The 16,371-nt window shown below is 47.4% G+C and overlaps 1 protein-coding gene across 1 annotated transcript in view; it reads left to right on the top strand.

Annotated features, from left to right (window-relative positions):
- GABBR2 (gamma-aminobutyric acid type B receptor subunit 2) overlaps positions 1-16,371 on the top strand; it is a gene marked incomplete at its 5' end in the record, with an annotated part of 339,283 nt that overhangs the window by 202,690 nt on the left and 120,222 nt on the right. The window contains one exon of the mRNA XM_080820587.1: positions 4,345-4,581. Within this exon, the coding sequence (XP_080676713.1) occupies positions 4,345-4,581 (237 nt within the window). The remainder of the gene's footprint in view (positions 1-4,344; positions 4,582-16,371) is intronic.

Below are 16,371 nucleotides of genomic sequence, written 5' to 3'. Positions count from 1 at the left end.
AAGTTATTTTCTCAGAAACTTTTAGCATCTCATGATAAACCTGACCTCAGAGAATGAGTAATTAATCAGCCTTCAGTGTCAGCTGTACAATGGAAGAAATTCTTCTGCCCTGAATTATTGGAGGCCCGCTCGAAGAACAACTACCACTTTTTCTCAGACAATTGTGAGAGTGTTTCTTCCTGCTGTCATTGTTTTGCCCAAGGGAGATTGGTGCTGGCATCACCTGGGAAGTGATGAATGGCCTGGGATATAATGTGGTGGCAATGACTTCAACTCGGAGCTTGCTAAGACAGTGAGAATGAGGTCACCTTTCCGGGCTTAGCTACACCTGTCCCTTTCCAAGGACTCTTCCCACAGAAATGAGGTCAACAGCCATATTTCCATTGTTCTCCCCCCCACCTCCTGCCCCTCACCCACTGGATGAAGAACAGTGTTATGAGCTAGAAAGATGTGGATTTACAAGTACACGTGTAAAAAGTATACATGGAGGCTTGTGTTTGCTCCAAGGTCATACTAAAGAAATGATATGATTTTGTTCCCTCTACTGTCTCCACAAAAAATGACCCCAGTAAACGACATTAAGGAAGTTAAAAAATTATACTCATTTATTCCTTGGTGAGACTGCACTGAGAGTTTGCCTCAGGTCTGGCCCCCTGACTTTAAAAGGGTAATAGAAAGGATGACCCAGTGGCATGTTCTGGGTAGGGAAGAGGCCTGGAAACATCATGGAATATAATTACTAGGTCGAACAAACAGGACTCAAATACAGACACCAGCAGCCCTCGATGCTTTTGTATACATCAGAGAAAGCTCACAGGAGCAAAATCCAAGAGAGAAGAAGTCAAAGGGGCCTCAGAACTTGTATACTTAAAGCAAATAGAGAAAAACAAATTCAAGTAATTTGTAATACTTTTAATATAGCCAATAGCGAAATTAATAACCAGAAATAGACCCAAATCATATTTAAAAATCAAAGAAAATATAGTCAAATAGTAAAAGATAGAAAAACAAGAAGAATGCATTTAAACAAAACATTAAAAGTTATGATTCTCACCATAGCAATATGGAAGGAAGAAGAGAAGCACCCAAGAAATAAAAATTGCCTATCAGTATTGGAAGGGAGCTCACTCTAATCATTAGAGAGATGCAAATTAAAAAGGGGGATGAACTTTTTTCCCTTAATCTAACAAACTGACGATTCTTAACTTTGTAATTATTATAATTGTCAAGGGTGCAGGGAAATGAGTACTTTCATACCCAGGAGGATTTTAATTTCTCATATTTGGGGAGAATGTCTTGGCCCAAATATGGATGGATCATGTTTAAGTTTGTTCTACTCTTTGCCTCAGCAATTATACTTCTCGAAATTTATTCTGAAAAAATAAGTACGAGTATGTGTTCAGAAAATTTAGATCCAAGGATGCTTTTTGTAGTCCTATAATTGGGACAAATTCAAAACAGCCTAAAGGTGTAATGGTTGGAGACTGGTTATGGGAGTAAAGCAGAGCATGCTTGCACTGGCGGACCGTTGGCCTCTGTCGGCACAGATGTCAGCGCCACCTTGGCTCCTTGGGGCATCCTAGGTTAGCAGCTGCTCCAGCTGTGTAAAGGTCCAGTAAGCCACCTTTACTGTTAGTAACAGTGGGTGGCATTGGTAGAACACCAGCATGTCCTGGACATTGGGCTGGACACTCTGCATGCTTCGTGTCACTGAATCCTAATGGGCACCCAGCAAGGGAGGACACAGAGACGTGAAGGAGAGAGGACCTTGCCCCAGGTCACAGCAAACCGCAGAGCCAGAGCTGGAGGGCAGGCCTGCCTGCTTCCAAATCCTCTGTTCTTACCACCGTGCCAGCCTCCTACCTATGTTGCCAAGAGGAAACTTCTAGCTCACATGATCCCACCTCCTCATTTTTCAGATGGAGAAATTGAGGGTTGGGAAGGGTCTCTGTAGCTATTGCTCTAGGTTCTGGTGATACCTCAGTGATCAAGACAGAAAACATCCTGACCCCATGGAGCTTAATTCTAGTTGTGGGGGCCGGGGAGAGGAGGAGGAGGGAGGGCTAGAACAACAGACAATATGCAAATAAAACAATAAGTAGGAGAGATGCAGGCAGTGAAAAGTGCAATAAACCAGTGGATAGAGAACGCCTGCGGTGGGGGGTTTTTAGAAAGGGTGGATCAGGGAAGCCACCCCTGAGAAGTGACAAGTGTTGACATTTGAATGTGGAGAATATCATGCAACAAGCTGGAGAAGCTTTCTTGTAGAGGAAACAGCTGGTGCAAAAGCCCTGAGGTGCGAACAAACTTGATGTGATCAAAGGACACAAGAGGTCTAAGGGACAGAGTGTGCCTCATAAGGGAGCCCACGTGCTCCTTGGGGAGGAGAGAGGAGGGCGAGAGCTGAAAGCCGGCCCTGTGGGAGTGTGTGAGGGGGCAGGGGGGAGGGTGTGAGGGACAGTGAGGAGCGGCTCAGGACCCTGAGTGAGGCTGGAGACAGAGACGGTGCTGGCTCCTTGAGGAACCCTCGGATTCAGGAGCTTCTGCTGTGTGTTTTGAGTGATGAACAAATGTGATGGCTGGACCTGATGCATTTCCAAGGAAAACTGTCAACGGGCATAAGACCTGAGTCATCCAGTGGGAGCTGAAGCAAAAAAGGAGGGGGAGCTGTTGCTGGGATGCCAGCATTCCCATTTGGTCAGGCAGAATTCCTCACCTACAGGGTCCACAGTTGGAGGCATTTGGCTGTCCCCAGGCACGTGTGAGTGAACCAAGGGCAAGAGACTCACTTGGGATCCATCTACGAGACCGAGTCCCTGAGGGCCTAGCCTCACCACCCTCCACGGGCCTAGACAACTTGACCTGGCCCAACTAGACCAACTAGTCCTGGCCCCAGACAACTTGGGGTCGTTTGCAAAAAAGCAATTCTGCTCTCAAAAGTCAATAATGAAAGAAGTAGCAGAGAGGGAATGGAACCAGTGTAACTACCCGCACATGCACACACGCATGCACGCGCACACACACATATATGCACATACACTGTGTGACCTTGGGCAAGTCTCTGGACCTCTCTGTGCCTCAGGCTGCAGGTGGAGGGAGCATGTGTGACCATCTCTACGAACCCTTCACAGTATAACCTGACAATGAGTCAATGGTTTCTATATGTGATTTGTCCCCAAGGTTTTTTCCAAAGACTAAGCCACGTGCTCTGATGACATTTCTGGCAGAGGAGTTTAGAAGTGACTTGAGAGGCCCGTGGAAAGGTTGAAGGTGATGGGTTTCCCTGGAGTGGTGTCCATTTAGATGTGTAAGCCTCAGCAACTAGAGTAAAAAGGTTTTCATTACTTTGTGGCCACAATCAGAATGTTAATATCACCAATGAAATTCTTTTATGACATTCTGTTCAATGGGAGAAAAAAATTCTTTTTTACAGAATGCTGAATTATTCACAGACCTTGCTATATTACAGAAGAGGAAAGAGGAGGGTCACAGTGTAGGGTCTGAACAGCCCTTACATCTGGGCACCGGGGACCAGCCCTAGGCCCCATGCTCTAGGCAGGCCTTACTTGGGCCCCGGGGGCTCAGAATCTGCAACCCACTAGAACATACCTCCTACCCCCAAGCCTGCACCCCCTCCTTCCTACATCACATCCTGAATTCCCTACACAAGCCATTGGAACCCCTTCCAGAACCAGGGAGCCTCTTGCCAGTGTCGACCCTCTTGAGGCTGGGCTGCACCTCTGGGGTAGTTAAAGGTCCTGATGCTAGAAGGGGAGGATGTGTGGACTGAGCCTGACTGGGATGCAGGGGTGGCCCCACAGCAAGGCCAGCTCCCCCTGTGCCTCTGTGTCCCACCTGAAGCTTGAAGGAGCCCCAGAATTCTGAACTCAAATTTGCCATTCCAGATCATTAGGAAGGTATATTAATTATGATGGAGAGATAGAAAATATTTTATCAAGTGGTTTACTTGCTAGTCTATAACTTAAATATTTAGACACATGGAATGTGGTCCTCCACTGGGGCTGTAGCTCCAGGCCCTGCAAATATGACAGGGACGCCTGGTTAGGGGGCATTATTTCTTCACCGTAGCTTTGCTAGACAGCCAGGGTCTCAGCCTTGCCACTCACGGGCCGCGTGGTCCTGGGCAACTCAACTTCCCTGAATCTGTTCTCTCATCTGTAAAACGGGGACAATAATAGTCCCCACTGTATGAGGTTGTTGAGCAGATTAAATGAGATAATGTCCAGGAAGGGCCTGGCACCGTGCGTGGCTCACAGTAAGCATTCGTGCCTGATGTCCCTGCCGGCTGTAACCTGCCACCCCTCCCTCCTCCCTGTTTTACAGACCCCGCAGCAGTACGAGAGAGAGTACAACAACAAGCGGTCAGGCGTGGGGCCTAGCAAGTTCCACGGGTACGCCTACGACGGCATCTGGGTTATTGCCAAGACGCTGCAGAGGGCCATGGAGACGTTGCACGCCAGCAGCCGGCACCAGCGGATCCAGGATTTCAACTACACAGACCACACATTGGGCAGGATCATCCTCAATGCCATGAACGAGACCAACTTCTTCGGGGTCACGGTCAGTCCCACACCCCAGCCTTAGTGCCCCTTGGAGATGTACAAGGCAAGAGGGGGCTGAGTTATGTGCCCTTTGAGACACGGTCCCTTTTCTCTGATCACTGAAGTAATTACCTGTGGGTTATAGGATTGCAGAGCTGCTGCCATGAGGGACAGGTTCGGTGACATTCTCTGACAAGCTAGGAAGATGCTTCTCTATAGGTCGCAGATTACAAAGGGCGCCGTGAGCAGGTTGAACACAGAGCAGTTGAAATTCACCAGGTGGGGGGATGGTGGGGGCAGCAAGAGCTCCTGACCCAAAGTCAAGTTCCAGGCCTGGGTCTTTCGAGGTACCATCTCCAAATCGTAGAGTTTTCCTTCCTGAAATGGAAATAGGACCTACCTTATGAGGTAGGTGTAAAGATGAACCATCGCAAAGTGAAAACTGCTAATATTTTTTGAGCAGGCTGCTTGCTGTGATCCTCAAGTTTCTTATCTGGGAGATGAGGATAATAATCTATGTCTTGCACAGAAGTTGGGAAAATAAACAATGATGATAATTGCTAACATCTCTTTAATGTTTATGCTGGGCCACATACTTCACTAAGCACTTCCTGTAGGTTAGATGCAATAATGTCTGCCCAACGTGAGGCCCGTGCGAGGGTCGTTAGCGTTAATAATGATCTCACTGCCTCCATGTGCCATAGGAAGTCGATGCTGTTGTTATCACCATTAGAGGTGAGGAGCCTGGACCGCAGAGCATTTAAGTTTTACTGCCAGTCACAAGGAGAACTGGGATTTGAACCTGAGTCTAGCTCCTACTTACTGCGTTATCCTACCTACCTTCCACTGACATCAGTGGCATTTCATCGCGTCTCGTGATGGTGTGTTTCTCACTAACTCTGCTCTCAGAAAATAGGGAAAATTTGCCTAAAGAAAAGGTTGAAATGGCTCAAGTCCTGTCTTGTGTTCTAATGTAAAGAGTCATTTAGAGAATCAGTCTGTCTTGGGGTATTAAGAAGAGTACACAAAATGAGTTGATTGGTGTATTCCTTAAATGTTCATACTCCTTTGTGTGCGCACTCAGGCTTGCTGGTGGTTGGTCTGGTAGGCAGGGGGGTGTGGGAGCTGAGAGTGTTGACAGTGACGTGGATGCCAAGGTGAACAAGATGGGCTCCCTGTCCCGGAGCCCACGGTCCGAATGCAGGCGCGAGAGCTGGACACAGATGGTAATGAGAATTTAAAGGGCTCAGCACCCTGGGAGAAAGTGTTTGAGCCCAGAGGGGTTTCTGTGACCATGGATGAACAAGTCAGGGAGCTCTCTGGAGGAAAAGTCTGGTGCTGTGCCTTAGCCATGCAGAGAGGGGGCCGGCAGTCTGGCCAGATGGAGCGTGGTGAGCGAAGGAGAGATGCGTGAGTGTGTGCAGGGACAATTACTTTGTGGGGATAATTGGAAAGGAGGAGGATGTGTCTGGGAAGGTAAGCTGGGGCCCGCTTTTGAAGGAACAAGCCGAGGAGGCTGGCCTTCATCTTATAGGCTACAAATTCTCAAAGTACACCTTGACTGGCAGTACCCTGGGCACCGGTAGAAATACACTTTCTCGGGACTCCTGGGTGGCTCAGTTGGTTAAGTGGCTGCCTTCGGCTCAGTTCATGAGTCCCACATCAGGGTCCCTGCTCAGCGGGGAGTCTGCGTCTCCCTCTGACCCTCTCCCCTCTCATGCTCTCGCTCTCTCTCTCTCTCTCTCTCTCTCTCTCAAGTAAATAAATAAAATCTTTAATTAAAAAAAAAAAAAAGGAGAAAGAAGAAAAAAAGAAATGCACTTTCTCCAGCCCAACGCCAGAGGCACTGGGGTAAGGGCCCCGCCCCTGTGGTTTAACAGAACCTCCAGGGGGTGCTAATGGGCACTGCAGTTTGAGCAACGCTTCTGGGGTGGGGAGGCAGCTGCCAAAACCCCAGACTAGAGCCACTCTTGACCCAACAGCTCTTGGGCTCTGCTCCCACAGTTCAGACGTCAAGGCTCTGAATAGTTACGGGCAATAGCCGTGTTTATAGTACAGCCTGCATTCAGACGGTGAACTTGAACAGCTTTTGAGAATGTGATTTCAAAAAAAAAAGTGTTTATCCTCAGAAACTCTTATAAAATCTCACATGGTGCTGGTATGTAATACAGATTAGAGAGAAGCCTCTCAGTTGGAAAGAGGAGGAGCCCAGGGCCCTGTTTGTTTGGCCTCCTTTCCAGCAACCCCTGAGACCCCACCCCCACCCCCACAATGGCCCCACGGGTACCCCAGAGCTCCTCTCTCTTCTGGTACAAACACAGACTAAGCCTCAGGGATGGTGGAACTCACCTGTTCTACCCCAGGAGCACTGTGGCAGAGCTGTCCGAAAAAGTGGCTACACCTCTTCTGGTCATCTCACCATGCTTTGTGTCTTATTTAATGGAAGGAATCCATAGTATCTGCAGCCAGATCTCTGGATAGAGAGCTACAGAGTCTAGGAAGCATTCTGCGGCCCTCCTCATCCTAGCACTCGGCATTTTGCCCAGATGCCCCATGTTTCTTAGTGGGAGATCATTTATAACCACTTCCAAGGGCTCCCTTTCATCTAAGCCAAATAATACCTAATCCACACTCAATGAGCAATTAGATAAGACCACGTGAACACTTGGCACAGCTTGAAGATGAGTTTCTTTTTAATGAGAAATTGCTTGACATGTATTTATGCCCGCTCCGGTTTGTAATTCATAACCCCGCAAACGTCAGGATTGGAAGTGCTCTTTAAAATCCTCAGGTTTAACCCCCTCCAGTTGTAGATGAGTATCTGAGGTCCAGAAAGAGAGCTTGCAAAGTCCCCTGGAAGAACAGTTGGGCAGAGCCAGGAGGGTGGTTCCGCTGAGTGCTGTCCCACCACACCCCATGCCACCTTCCTTCCCTTCTCATCGTGCCCGTTCCCCTTTCCTGGAGAAAGGGATTATAGCAGTGAAACATTTCTGTACTTTTTTCCCCTTCCCGCTGATCCCCTTTGTCACATATTAATATGTGCTTGTCACTGGGCTGCAGACAGGTTTCATTAAAATGGTCTTCTGATCAGAGAAGAAAGGACATCTTTTGACAAAATAAAAAGTGTCTCTGTGGTCCAAGGAGACCACAGAAGGCCAAGTTCAGCCATAAATAAAGAGTTGGAAAGGAAAGGAATGGGAGGCGGAAATAAATTGCAGCATTTTCTATTTGCTGAAGGGTTTTCATTATACAGCACACATGGTGTCCATTTTTCCACTCTCAGGCAAGCACTTTATTCTGGGTCACCCTCATTCAGCGTGTTTACTATACGGAAAATCGTTTAAACACATTAAATTAATTATATCCGTGACTCAATTTCAATTGATTCCATGTGCACACTCTGGTCTGGGAGCCGGACCTGTGGTTCCCGGTCGGCATGCTAAAGAAGAGGTTTCTTCCATTTCTTCCGTGCATCCTAGATCAGGACACTGGCATTAGCTCGGGGCCCAGCTCTGTTTTATCTTCTTAGGAGCTCTCCTCCCAGCTACCCTTCTTAGAAACACTGGGAGGGGGATTTTGTTTCCCACCTGTACACTGAAGGCCTGGGGGATCCCGTCTGCCTCTGATTCCCTGAGTGCGTTGTTCTGAGCTTTGGCCCTGTTATTATTACCTCCTACCTCTCTATGGTTGGCAAATCTCAGAACACTTCCCCACATGAAAACCCCTCTTCTGCCAGATGTGTGCACAGAAACTCAGGCTGGAGTTGGTTATTTAAGTATCAAAATCCCAGGGCATTCTGACAATCCCAACTCATCCCAGAAACAATCCCAGAACGTTTCTCTAGGGCAACATTCCTAACCTTCTAGATGTATGAGAAGCTCCCAGGGCACTTCGTTAAAAGTTCTGATTCCCCAGCCCCGCCCAGAACTTCTGATCCAATGGCTTTGTGGTAGGACCAAGGAATTCACATTATTGACAAATCATCCTGGTGATTTTCAGATAGTAACCCTGAGAATTGCTTGGAGCTATGATGGATGTGCTCCCCAACCCCCTCCCTGCTCCCCTCCACCCCCCCCACCGCCGCCAGTACACATGCGCCTGCGCACAATTTTGATTTTTTTTTTATACTTTTTTATTTTTAACCTATCAGAGATGTATTTGTTCCTACGTTTATTCACTCCTTTGGCAGCCCCTGGGCTCGGTGCTGGGAGCTGGAAGCATGGAAAGGACTACTGTGTGGTCCCTTCCTTACAAACTCCCAGCCCCGTGGGGGATATAGACAAATAGATGAATAATTGCTGATCACTAGCCGAAGTCTATCCAAGGCCCTTGGAGGGAGGGTTCCATTCAGCTTATGGGAGTAAAGACCAGAAGGCTGCCCTCGATTTCCCTGCAGTTCAGTAAGTGAAACTCCATGTATGGATAATTACTAGGTGCCCGTGCTGTGTGTTCTCAACTTGTGCCACGTGTTGGGTAGCGAGGGTGCAAAGCCAGGCCCCTCCATGCGTGCCCAGGACTGATGGTGATGTACTAGGATTGAACAGACTCCCTCTAATTAGGTGTTTCTACCAAGGATACACTGAGTTCATTGACCGGCTTATATCCATAATGCTTTAAAACATGCTTGGGAACATGTGCTAAGTATCCAAGTAAAAATCAAAGCCTTCATTTTCTTTGGGTGATCACTTTCTTAAAGATTTTATTTATTTATTTTAAAGAGAGAAAAAGATAGAGAGCATGAGCAGGGGAAGGGGCAGACAGAGAAGCAGACTCCCCACTGAGCAGGGAGCCCAACACGGGGCTCGATCCCAGGACCCTGAGATCATGACCTGAGCTTAACCAAATGAGCTACTCAGGCACCCCAGGTGATCAGTTTTTAATTTTTTCCAGTCTCCTAAAACATGGATGACATACCAGATCTCAAGTGGACAAATCCTTGAGACATGTCACCCTAATATATGATGGCTCTAATTCACAGTATACCCCCTTTAGTAAATGTTCCTTCTGATTTGTCTCTCAAAATGACACTGTGGTGCCTAGGATGGAAGCTAAATTAATATAGTCTCACTGTACCCTATTGTAAAAACATTAATACATGCAACATTTATCCTAGAAAGTTACTGAGGGTCTGCATGAGATTTGCATGGGGGCTATGAGGCTTCCAAGAGCATTCGGCACATGGAGAACTTCAAAGAGGCTGCTGGGGAATATCTTTGATTATAAGAAAAGGGCCCGTTCTTTCTACACCATTTCCTGGGATTGCCTCCTCACTCCCCATGGACGGACCTAATGTAGAAATGACCCAAAGTTCCTCCAAGAAATAGCCCCATTCTTCATCGTCTGTCCAGCCTCTCAACCAGCTGTGGGTCTGGACGTCTCAGTGTCGGGGGAGACCAGCCACCTCAGCTTCGGGCCCTGTCACCTCTAATGGCAGTTTCTCTAACTGATCACCCCAAGGAGGTGACAAAGAATAGCGGATGGTGATTTGCTGAGTTTATTGATCTATTTGTTTTTGCTACTGGTGAACAGCAGTCCAGACCTTGCTGGTGTGTCCCTCAAACTTCAAATTGTTATGCAAGATTTGTTTTTAAAAAAAAAAAATCTCTCCACTAAGACTTAAATACTGTCACTGTTGCTCCCCCTGCCCATGTCGTACCTGAAAAGATGGCATCGGTTTGGTTGGAATTCCAATGACTGTAGGTTGTTAGGGGAAGCCAGTGAGATCCTCGTGCCCAGGAGGTGTTAGCTGAAGCCCCTTTTTAATGTCACACACACTGCTGCCTCATCCTACCGGGATGCTGAAGTTGTGTGGTTGATTTTTTTTATCCAATTAGGAAACTTCATGCCACACACACGCGCACACACACACACTCACACTCACACGAATTCCTTAAATATCATCTTGCTAGAACCTGCCTGTCTGATCTTTTGGACTCCTGGTCTTATTCTCTAAGACATGTTAACCAGCAGGCTTTGCACCAGCCACCCATTTGTGATTTATATCTGGTATCAGCATTTCAGGTTGAATTTGAGTGAGATAAGAAACAGAGCACTAGGAAGTCTAGTCAGGGGTAGAGAAAACTCGACCAGTCCTAGATCTGACCCCTTTGGGGACTGGTCATTCCACCAGTCATGACTCCATCCCCTGGACTTTCAGGATTCTGGCTGTTTCTCAATTTTTTACTCAAGGCTATCACTAGGAACTTGTCAGAAGCTCTGCGACAGTCTGACTGTGATGCGTCTACTAGGCGTCCTAGAAAATGGGGCTTGTCCCAGTGACCTTGCGCTAGCTCCCGACGCCACTCAAGCTTCCTATTTTAGGGCCTTCCTTTCATGAGCCTCGCTTGGCCGTTCCCAGGAGCCACAGCCAACCCGCCCCAGACTTCCTCTGCATCCCTCCTGTCTCTGCCCCATCCCAGACTCTGGGATTTCCAGGGGAATTACATCAGACACAAACTTGACTGAGGATCTGATTTGAGTGAGAACTTGGCAAATGCCCCCTCCCCCCAACTCAGATAAAATGTACCATGGGCTGGGGCATGGTAGTGATGAATTACAGCAGGAAATGCAAATTTGTAAAGTTGGACAAAAGGAGGCCACCGTCCACCGCTTAGAGCTGTGTGGCCTCCAGGAGACTATTTACCTCTCCTCTATGGAGGGAAATATAACCTACTTCATAGGGTTGAGACTGTAAGCAATGATGGTGTTTAGGTCCCCAAACTGCATCATCATTATTTCTATTATTATTACTACCCCTGTCACCATGGTGACTTTCCAAAGAATGGAGTTTATGTGTGGGGGTCTAATCAAGCCGTCTTCAGAATCCAGTCCAGCAGGACCGTCATTCTGAACCTACTGAGTGCCAGTCTGTTTCACATATGCTATCTCATTTAATTGTCTGAATGATAAACAAATCCATTAACTTGTATTAAGATTGTAGCGGTTTAATATGAAAACAGAACAGAGTCATCCTTACCTGTAAGCCAGAACACTTTCCATTTTTCTCCCTGCTGCCATTCACTCTGGGGATTTGACACTCACCTTAAAAGTGGAAGGCTTTTGCTCACAGACCACCCCCCTTCTGTTCTTCCCTTTAGTCTGGCTCAAACTCCCGCGGCCCCGAAAATTAGCACTCAGCATTACACGCGAAAGCTAGCTACAGCAGTTGCTGTCGTGTCCCAGCCGGATCTCCTGCGATCTCTTTCAGGGCTTTGGTCAGGTCTGCCCAGTCCCTAGCCGTGCAGGTGTCCCAGCGGATGGCTCACACCTTGGGCAATCAGAGGTGCCTGGGACCTACACCTAAGCCCAGTGGCCCACAGCGACCCTGGTTGGTGGGGTCCTATGATGCCAGTGCTACTCACCTTCCAGAGCTCCCCATAAGACTAGGCTGAGGCTGGCCCTCCCCTGAAACCACATCTTGGCCTTTTCTCACTCCCCTCTCCCTTACATGTTTCTCCTGAGAACATATTTTTTAGAAAATCACTTGTACACAATTCCTTGTCCTGGGCTTCTAGGGCTTCTGGGGGACCCAACTCACACCCAGGTATCTTTATGGGAAATGTAAACATTCTCAAGAGGGAATTTTTCCTATAACCTAATTGTCATCTCTGCATCTAAGTTTAACAGCAGCCCTCCCCCATTGCCTCCTTCACACTGGGGAGAGGGTTCTGGACTCTTCTCCCTGAGTATACTCAGTGGCGTTTTGCTCCTGCTCCTGCCTGCTGCTCTCAGCCAGTGGGAGAGCCGTGCTTGGCTCCTCTGATGAATTAGCAGCTCCCAGATTTACAGGGACCACAGCTCTTCGTGCCTCTGGTCACACAGTTCTGCACCCAACACTTCACAGCTTGTAGAAGCTCTTCGCCACTGGTAACCTTGAGTTAACTTTGTTGGATAGAATCCACACATGATTGAGAAATCCAGTCACACTCTCCCACTCTGCTGCCTTCCGGGCTTCTAGAAACTAAAAAGACTTTCTCTGCCCAATAAATAATCAGAACTGACAAGAGAAGTATTAACAGGATCTATAGTTGTTGAATCTGCTAATAACGATCCCCAAATTCTTGCTGTGATGGCTGGCATCAGTGTTTCACACAGGGTGTGGGAATCTCCCCAGCGTGTAAGTATGGGGCTGGGGACTGGGGCTCCTGAGGCAGGAGAGAAGCAGGAGAGAAACCCACCCTCTCCCCATCTCCCCTGTCTCTCCCATCCCTGTCTCTCTGGGGCTCAAGTCCTAGGTAGGACCTGAGGGTGTAAGGGGGTTGCTGATGGGCCCTCTATGACTTCAGACTGTCAGGAGTATTTCCTAGAGGTGATTGCTGGCAACAAACAATTATAATAATAATGATATTCACCATGTGACAGCCCTTGGGCACAGAGGACGTTTATAGTCTCTGTCTCCTTCATTGTTCAATGCAGTTCCATTTATTAACATAACACTAAGTAAGAATAGCTATCAATCAGTGGGTGCTGTATGGGTGTTGCTCAGTGTGGTGCTTCGAACAGCCACCACGTGGGGGATGGGTAATTCCACGTGCCCTGAAGCCTCCACCCAGTGAGCTGTGTCTGGCCCTCTCACCTCAGTCCCATCCTGCCCATATGTCACCTTGTCAGGGAGGCCTCGCCCACACCCTATTTCAAATCCCAGCTCCCACCCCCTCATTCTGCCTCGCCACATTTTCCCCACCACAGTGCCTCCCATAAGACATAGAGCTGGGTGCCGGGGACCTGCTGGGTACCTGATCAATCTTCGTTTAATGAATGAAGGATTTTGATAATTAACGACCATGTCATAGATTTATTTTTTTTAAAGCAGGCTGAGCAAAGATGAATGATGTACCCAGCCTCCTACAGGCAGCGAGTGATGAGTTTATTCAGAACTGCCGGATCTGGCTAACCCAGAAGCCCATGTTCTTCACCATTTAGGTGTTCCCTTAATTCTGCCAGCATTGCCAGCGACTTCTGTAAGCCAGAGCTGGGCCAAGCAGGGGGAGCAATGTGGAAGGTCTGCTCCCAAGGAATTCACTCTCCAAACCACCTCGTGCGATGCGTGGGAGGGGAGCGGGAACCACTCCCCCCAAGTTCACAGCAGAGGATGCTGTGGGCTCCCTGCCTGGCCTGGGTTATGTATGTGTCCATCTGCCCCTTCCCAGTGGACAGTGGGCCTCGGAGCCCCTTGACTGGGAGTGGGGCCCATAGTTCTCTCTGTACCTCTGGTGCCATGTGTAATACTGGCTCTTAGTCCTTGAAACACAGGTTGGTTGATTGCATGAATGAGGAAATTGTAGCTCAGTGAGGCAGAGCAGCTTAGCTGGGCTCCCCGTGGTGTTACGGGTGAGCCTTGTTCAGAATCACATCCTAGTTCTTCTGATTCTAAAGGCAGGTGTCTCCAAATCTTGTGTTCCTAGGCACCGCTTGGAGGCCCTCCCCCCTGTTTCTTTAAACACAATTACAAATGACTGCAGATAACGTACAGCACAGGAAAGAAACCTACTCCTTCTCCTGTCAGATAAATTTGAAAGATCAAAATAATGTGGTTTAGCAATTTGTTTCAATTGATGCCTAGCCTTCCAAAGCTTGCAAGTTCGACTTTCTCGAGTCAGGGAAAAAATCGCTGTTTCCTTATGAAAAGCAGTGTGGGGGTGTGTATTGTCTCATGAGAGCTTCAACAGAAGCCCTCGGTACAGATACTGTCCAGGTCTGTGTGAGAAACAAAGGAAGGAGCCGGTGGCAAAGTGGTCATAGTAACAATTACTCTAATGGCAAGTGTCGTGATACTGGGAATGGCTGTAATTTTGAACGCTCACTATATGCTGGGTGCTATGCTTTTAAATGCATTATCTCATCTGATACTTAAAACTCCGAAGATGGGTTGAAATGTTTCCCTCCAAAAATCCATATTTGAACTCCTAACTGAAAGTGCCTTGGGATGTGACCTTATTTGGAAATAGGGTCATTGCAGATGTAATTAGTTAAGATGAGGTCCTACTGGAATAGGGTAATCCAATTTAACTAGTGGCCTTATAAAAAGAGGAAAGTTGGAGACAGACACGCACACGGGGAGAACCCCATGTGCAGATGAAGGCAGGGAGAGGGTGCTGGTTCTACAAGCCGAGGAACACCAATGACTATCAGCCACCCAGAAGCTGGGAAGAGAGGTATGGAACCGACTCTACCCCGCAGCCCTCAGAAGGAACCAGCCCTGCTGACACCTTGATCTTGGACTTTCAGCCTCCAGAGCTGTGAGACATTACAGTTGGCTTGTTTAAACCACCCAGTTTGTGATAATTTGTTAAGGCAGCCCCTAGCAAACTAATACAACCCAACAGAATGGAGACTGTTTTACCAACATCTGGCAGGTGAGAAAACCCAGAGGTTAAAGAATTTACCAAAGGTTGGACACAAGACACAGGCGAGCAAATTTTCAACCCTCAGCAGTTAACCGCTATCCTACACCTAGATGAGCTGTCCTCCAGTAGGGGGCAAAAGAATCCCTGCCAGAGAAGGACAGAGCTGAAGGGCGACCAGCACGTCTCACCTCCCACCATCCAGGTGAGGGGTCTGTGGTCCTAGCGCGAGGCAAGGCTAGAACCCGGGCCCTGCCCCTTCATCCCTAGGCAGGCAACTGCTTCTGGGGGGAAGTTCTACCCCTCTCAGTGTGGCCAGCCAGTTCCAGAAGCAGCGCTTTCCATTTTACTCACTTCTTCCCTGACTGGGGGAGTGAGGGAATTTGCAACCCCATGTTCCATCATCATCTCATTCACGTATTCAAAAATGACCTAACATTTCCTTTTCAGATTACAAAAATAATGCATGATCAGAACTAAAATGTAAAAAGTAGAGGCAAGCACCAAAAAGAAAATCAAAGTCACTTGGAACGTCATCATTCAGACAGGCCCACCTTCACATTCAGCTGGGATCTTTTTTTTTTTTTTTTAATTCTTTTACAGCTATTTGTTTTGAGCCCTCACATTATAAAGCTTTTCCTATGACAGTGGTCCTCAGCCATTTTAACCCCATCTTTCTTTTTTTATTATGCCAAAATCTACATACAACTTACCATTTTAACCACTCTCCAGTGCAGAGCTCAGGGGCCCAAAGCAGTCACCTTCTGCGCGGCCATCTCCACCCCATCTCCAGAGTTTGCTTGTCTTCCCAGACTAAATGTCTGTACCCATTAAACACTAACCCCCTATTAGGTGCAATCATGTTTTTTAAAGATTTTATTTATTTATTGATATGACAGAGAGAGAGAAAGAGAGAGCAAGTGGGAGAGAGAATCTGAAGTAGATTCCATGCAGAGCGTGGAGCCCAACGTGAAGCTCAGTCTCATGACCACGAGGTCACCACCTGAGCCGAAACCAAGAATCAGAGGCTTTGCTGAGTGAGGCACCTGGGCACTCCAGTGCAATTCTTTTAGAACTTTTATTTATTATGGGAAATTTATTTATTTATTTATTTATTTATTTATTTATTAATTTATTATTTGTATTGAAAAGTATTTGTAAAGATAGAAGTAGTCTGCTAATTAATTTTAGAGGAAAACTATTTGCAAGCTCCTGCCAACCAAATAGTCATTAGCCTAGCAAGAGTCTCATACAGAAATTTAAGAACGTACATTTTAAGATGGTGAGAATACAGTGAGCAGAATTTTTTTAAAGTGAACAATTAAAGTTTAAAGTAAAATACAGTTAAATAGCAGTGACATCCCCGCTATCAGGGAAAACGCTCGGATAAAGACAGACCAAGACACTGTGTGAAAAGTACTCTGGAGAGCCCCATAGCACATCCCATGCATTTCTCCTTGCAAGAG

This window comes from Martes martes (genome assembly GCF_963455335.1).
Source record: "Martes martes genome assembly, chromosome: 12".
Classification (NCBI taxonomy): domain Eukaryota; kingdom Metazoa; phylum Chordata; class Mammalia; order Carnivora; family Mustelidae; genus Martes; species Martes martes.
This window is presented reverse-complemented; position numbering and strand designations above follow the sequence as displayed.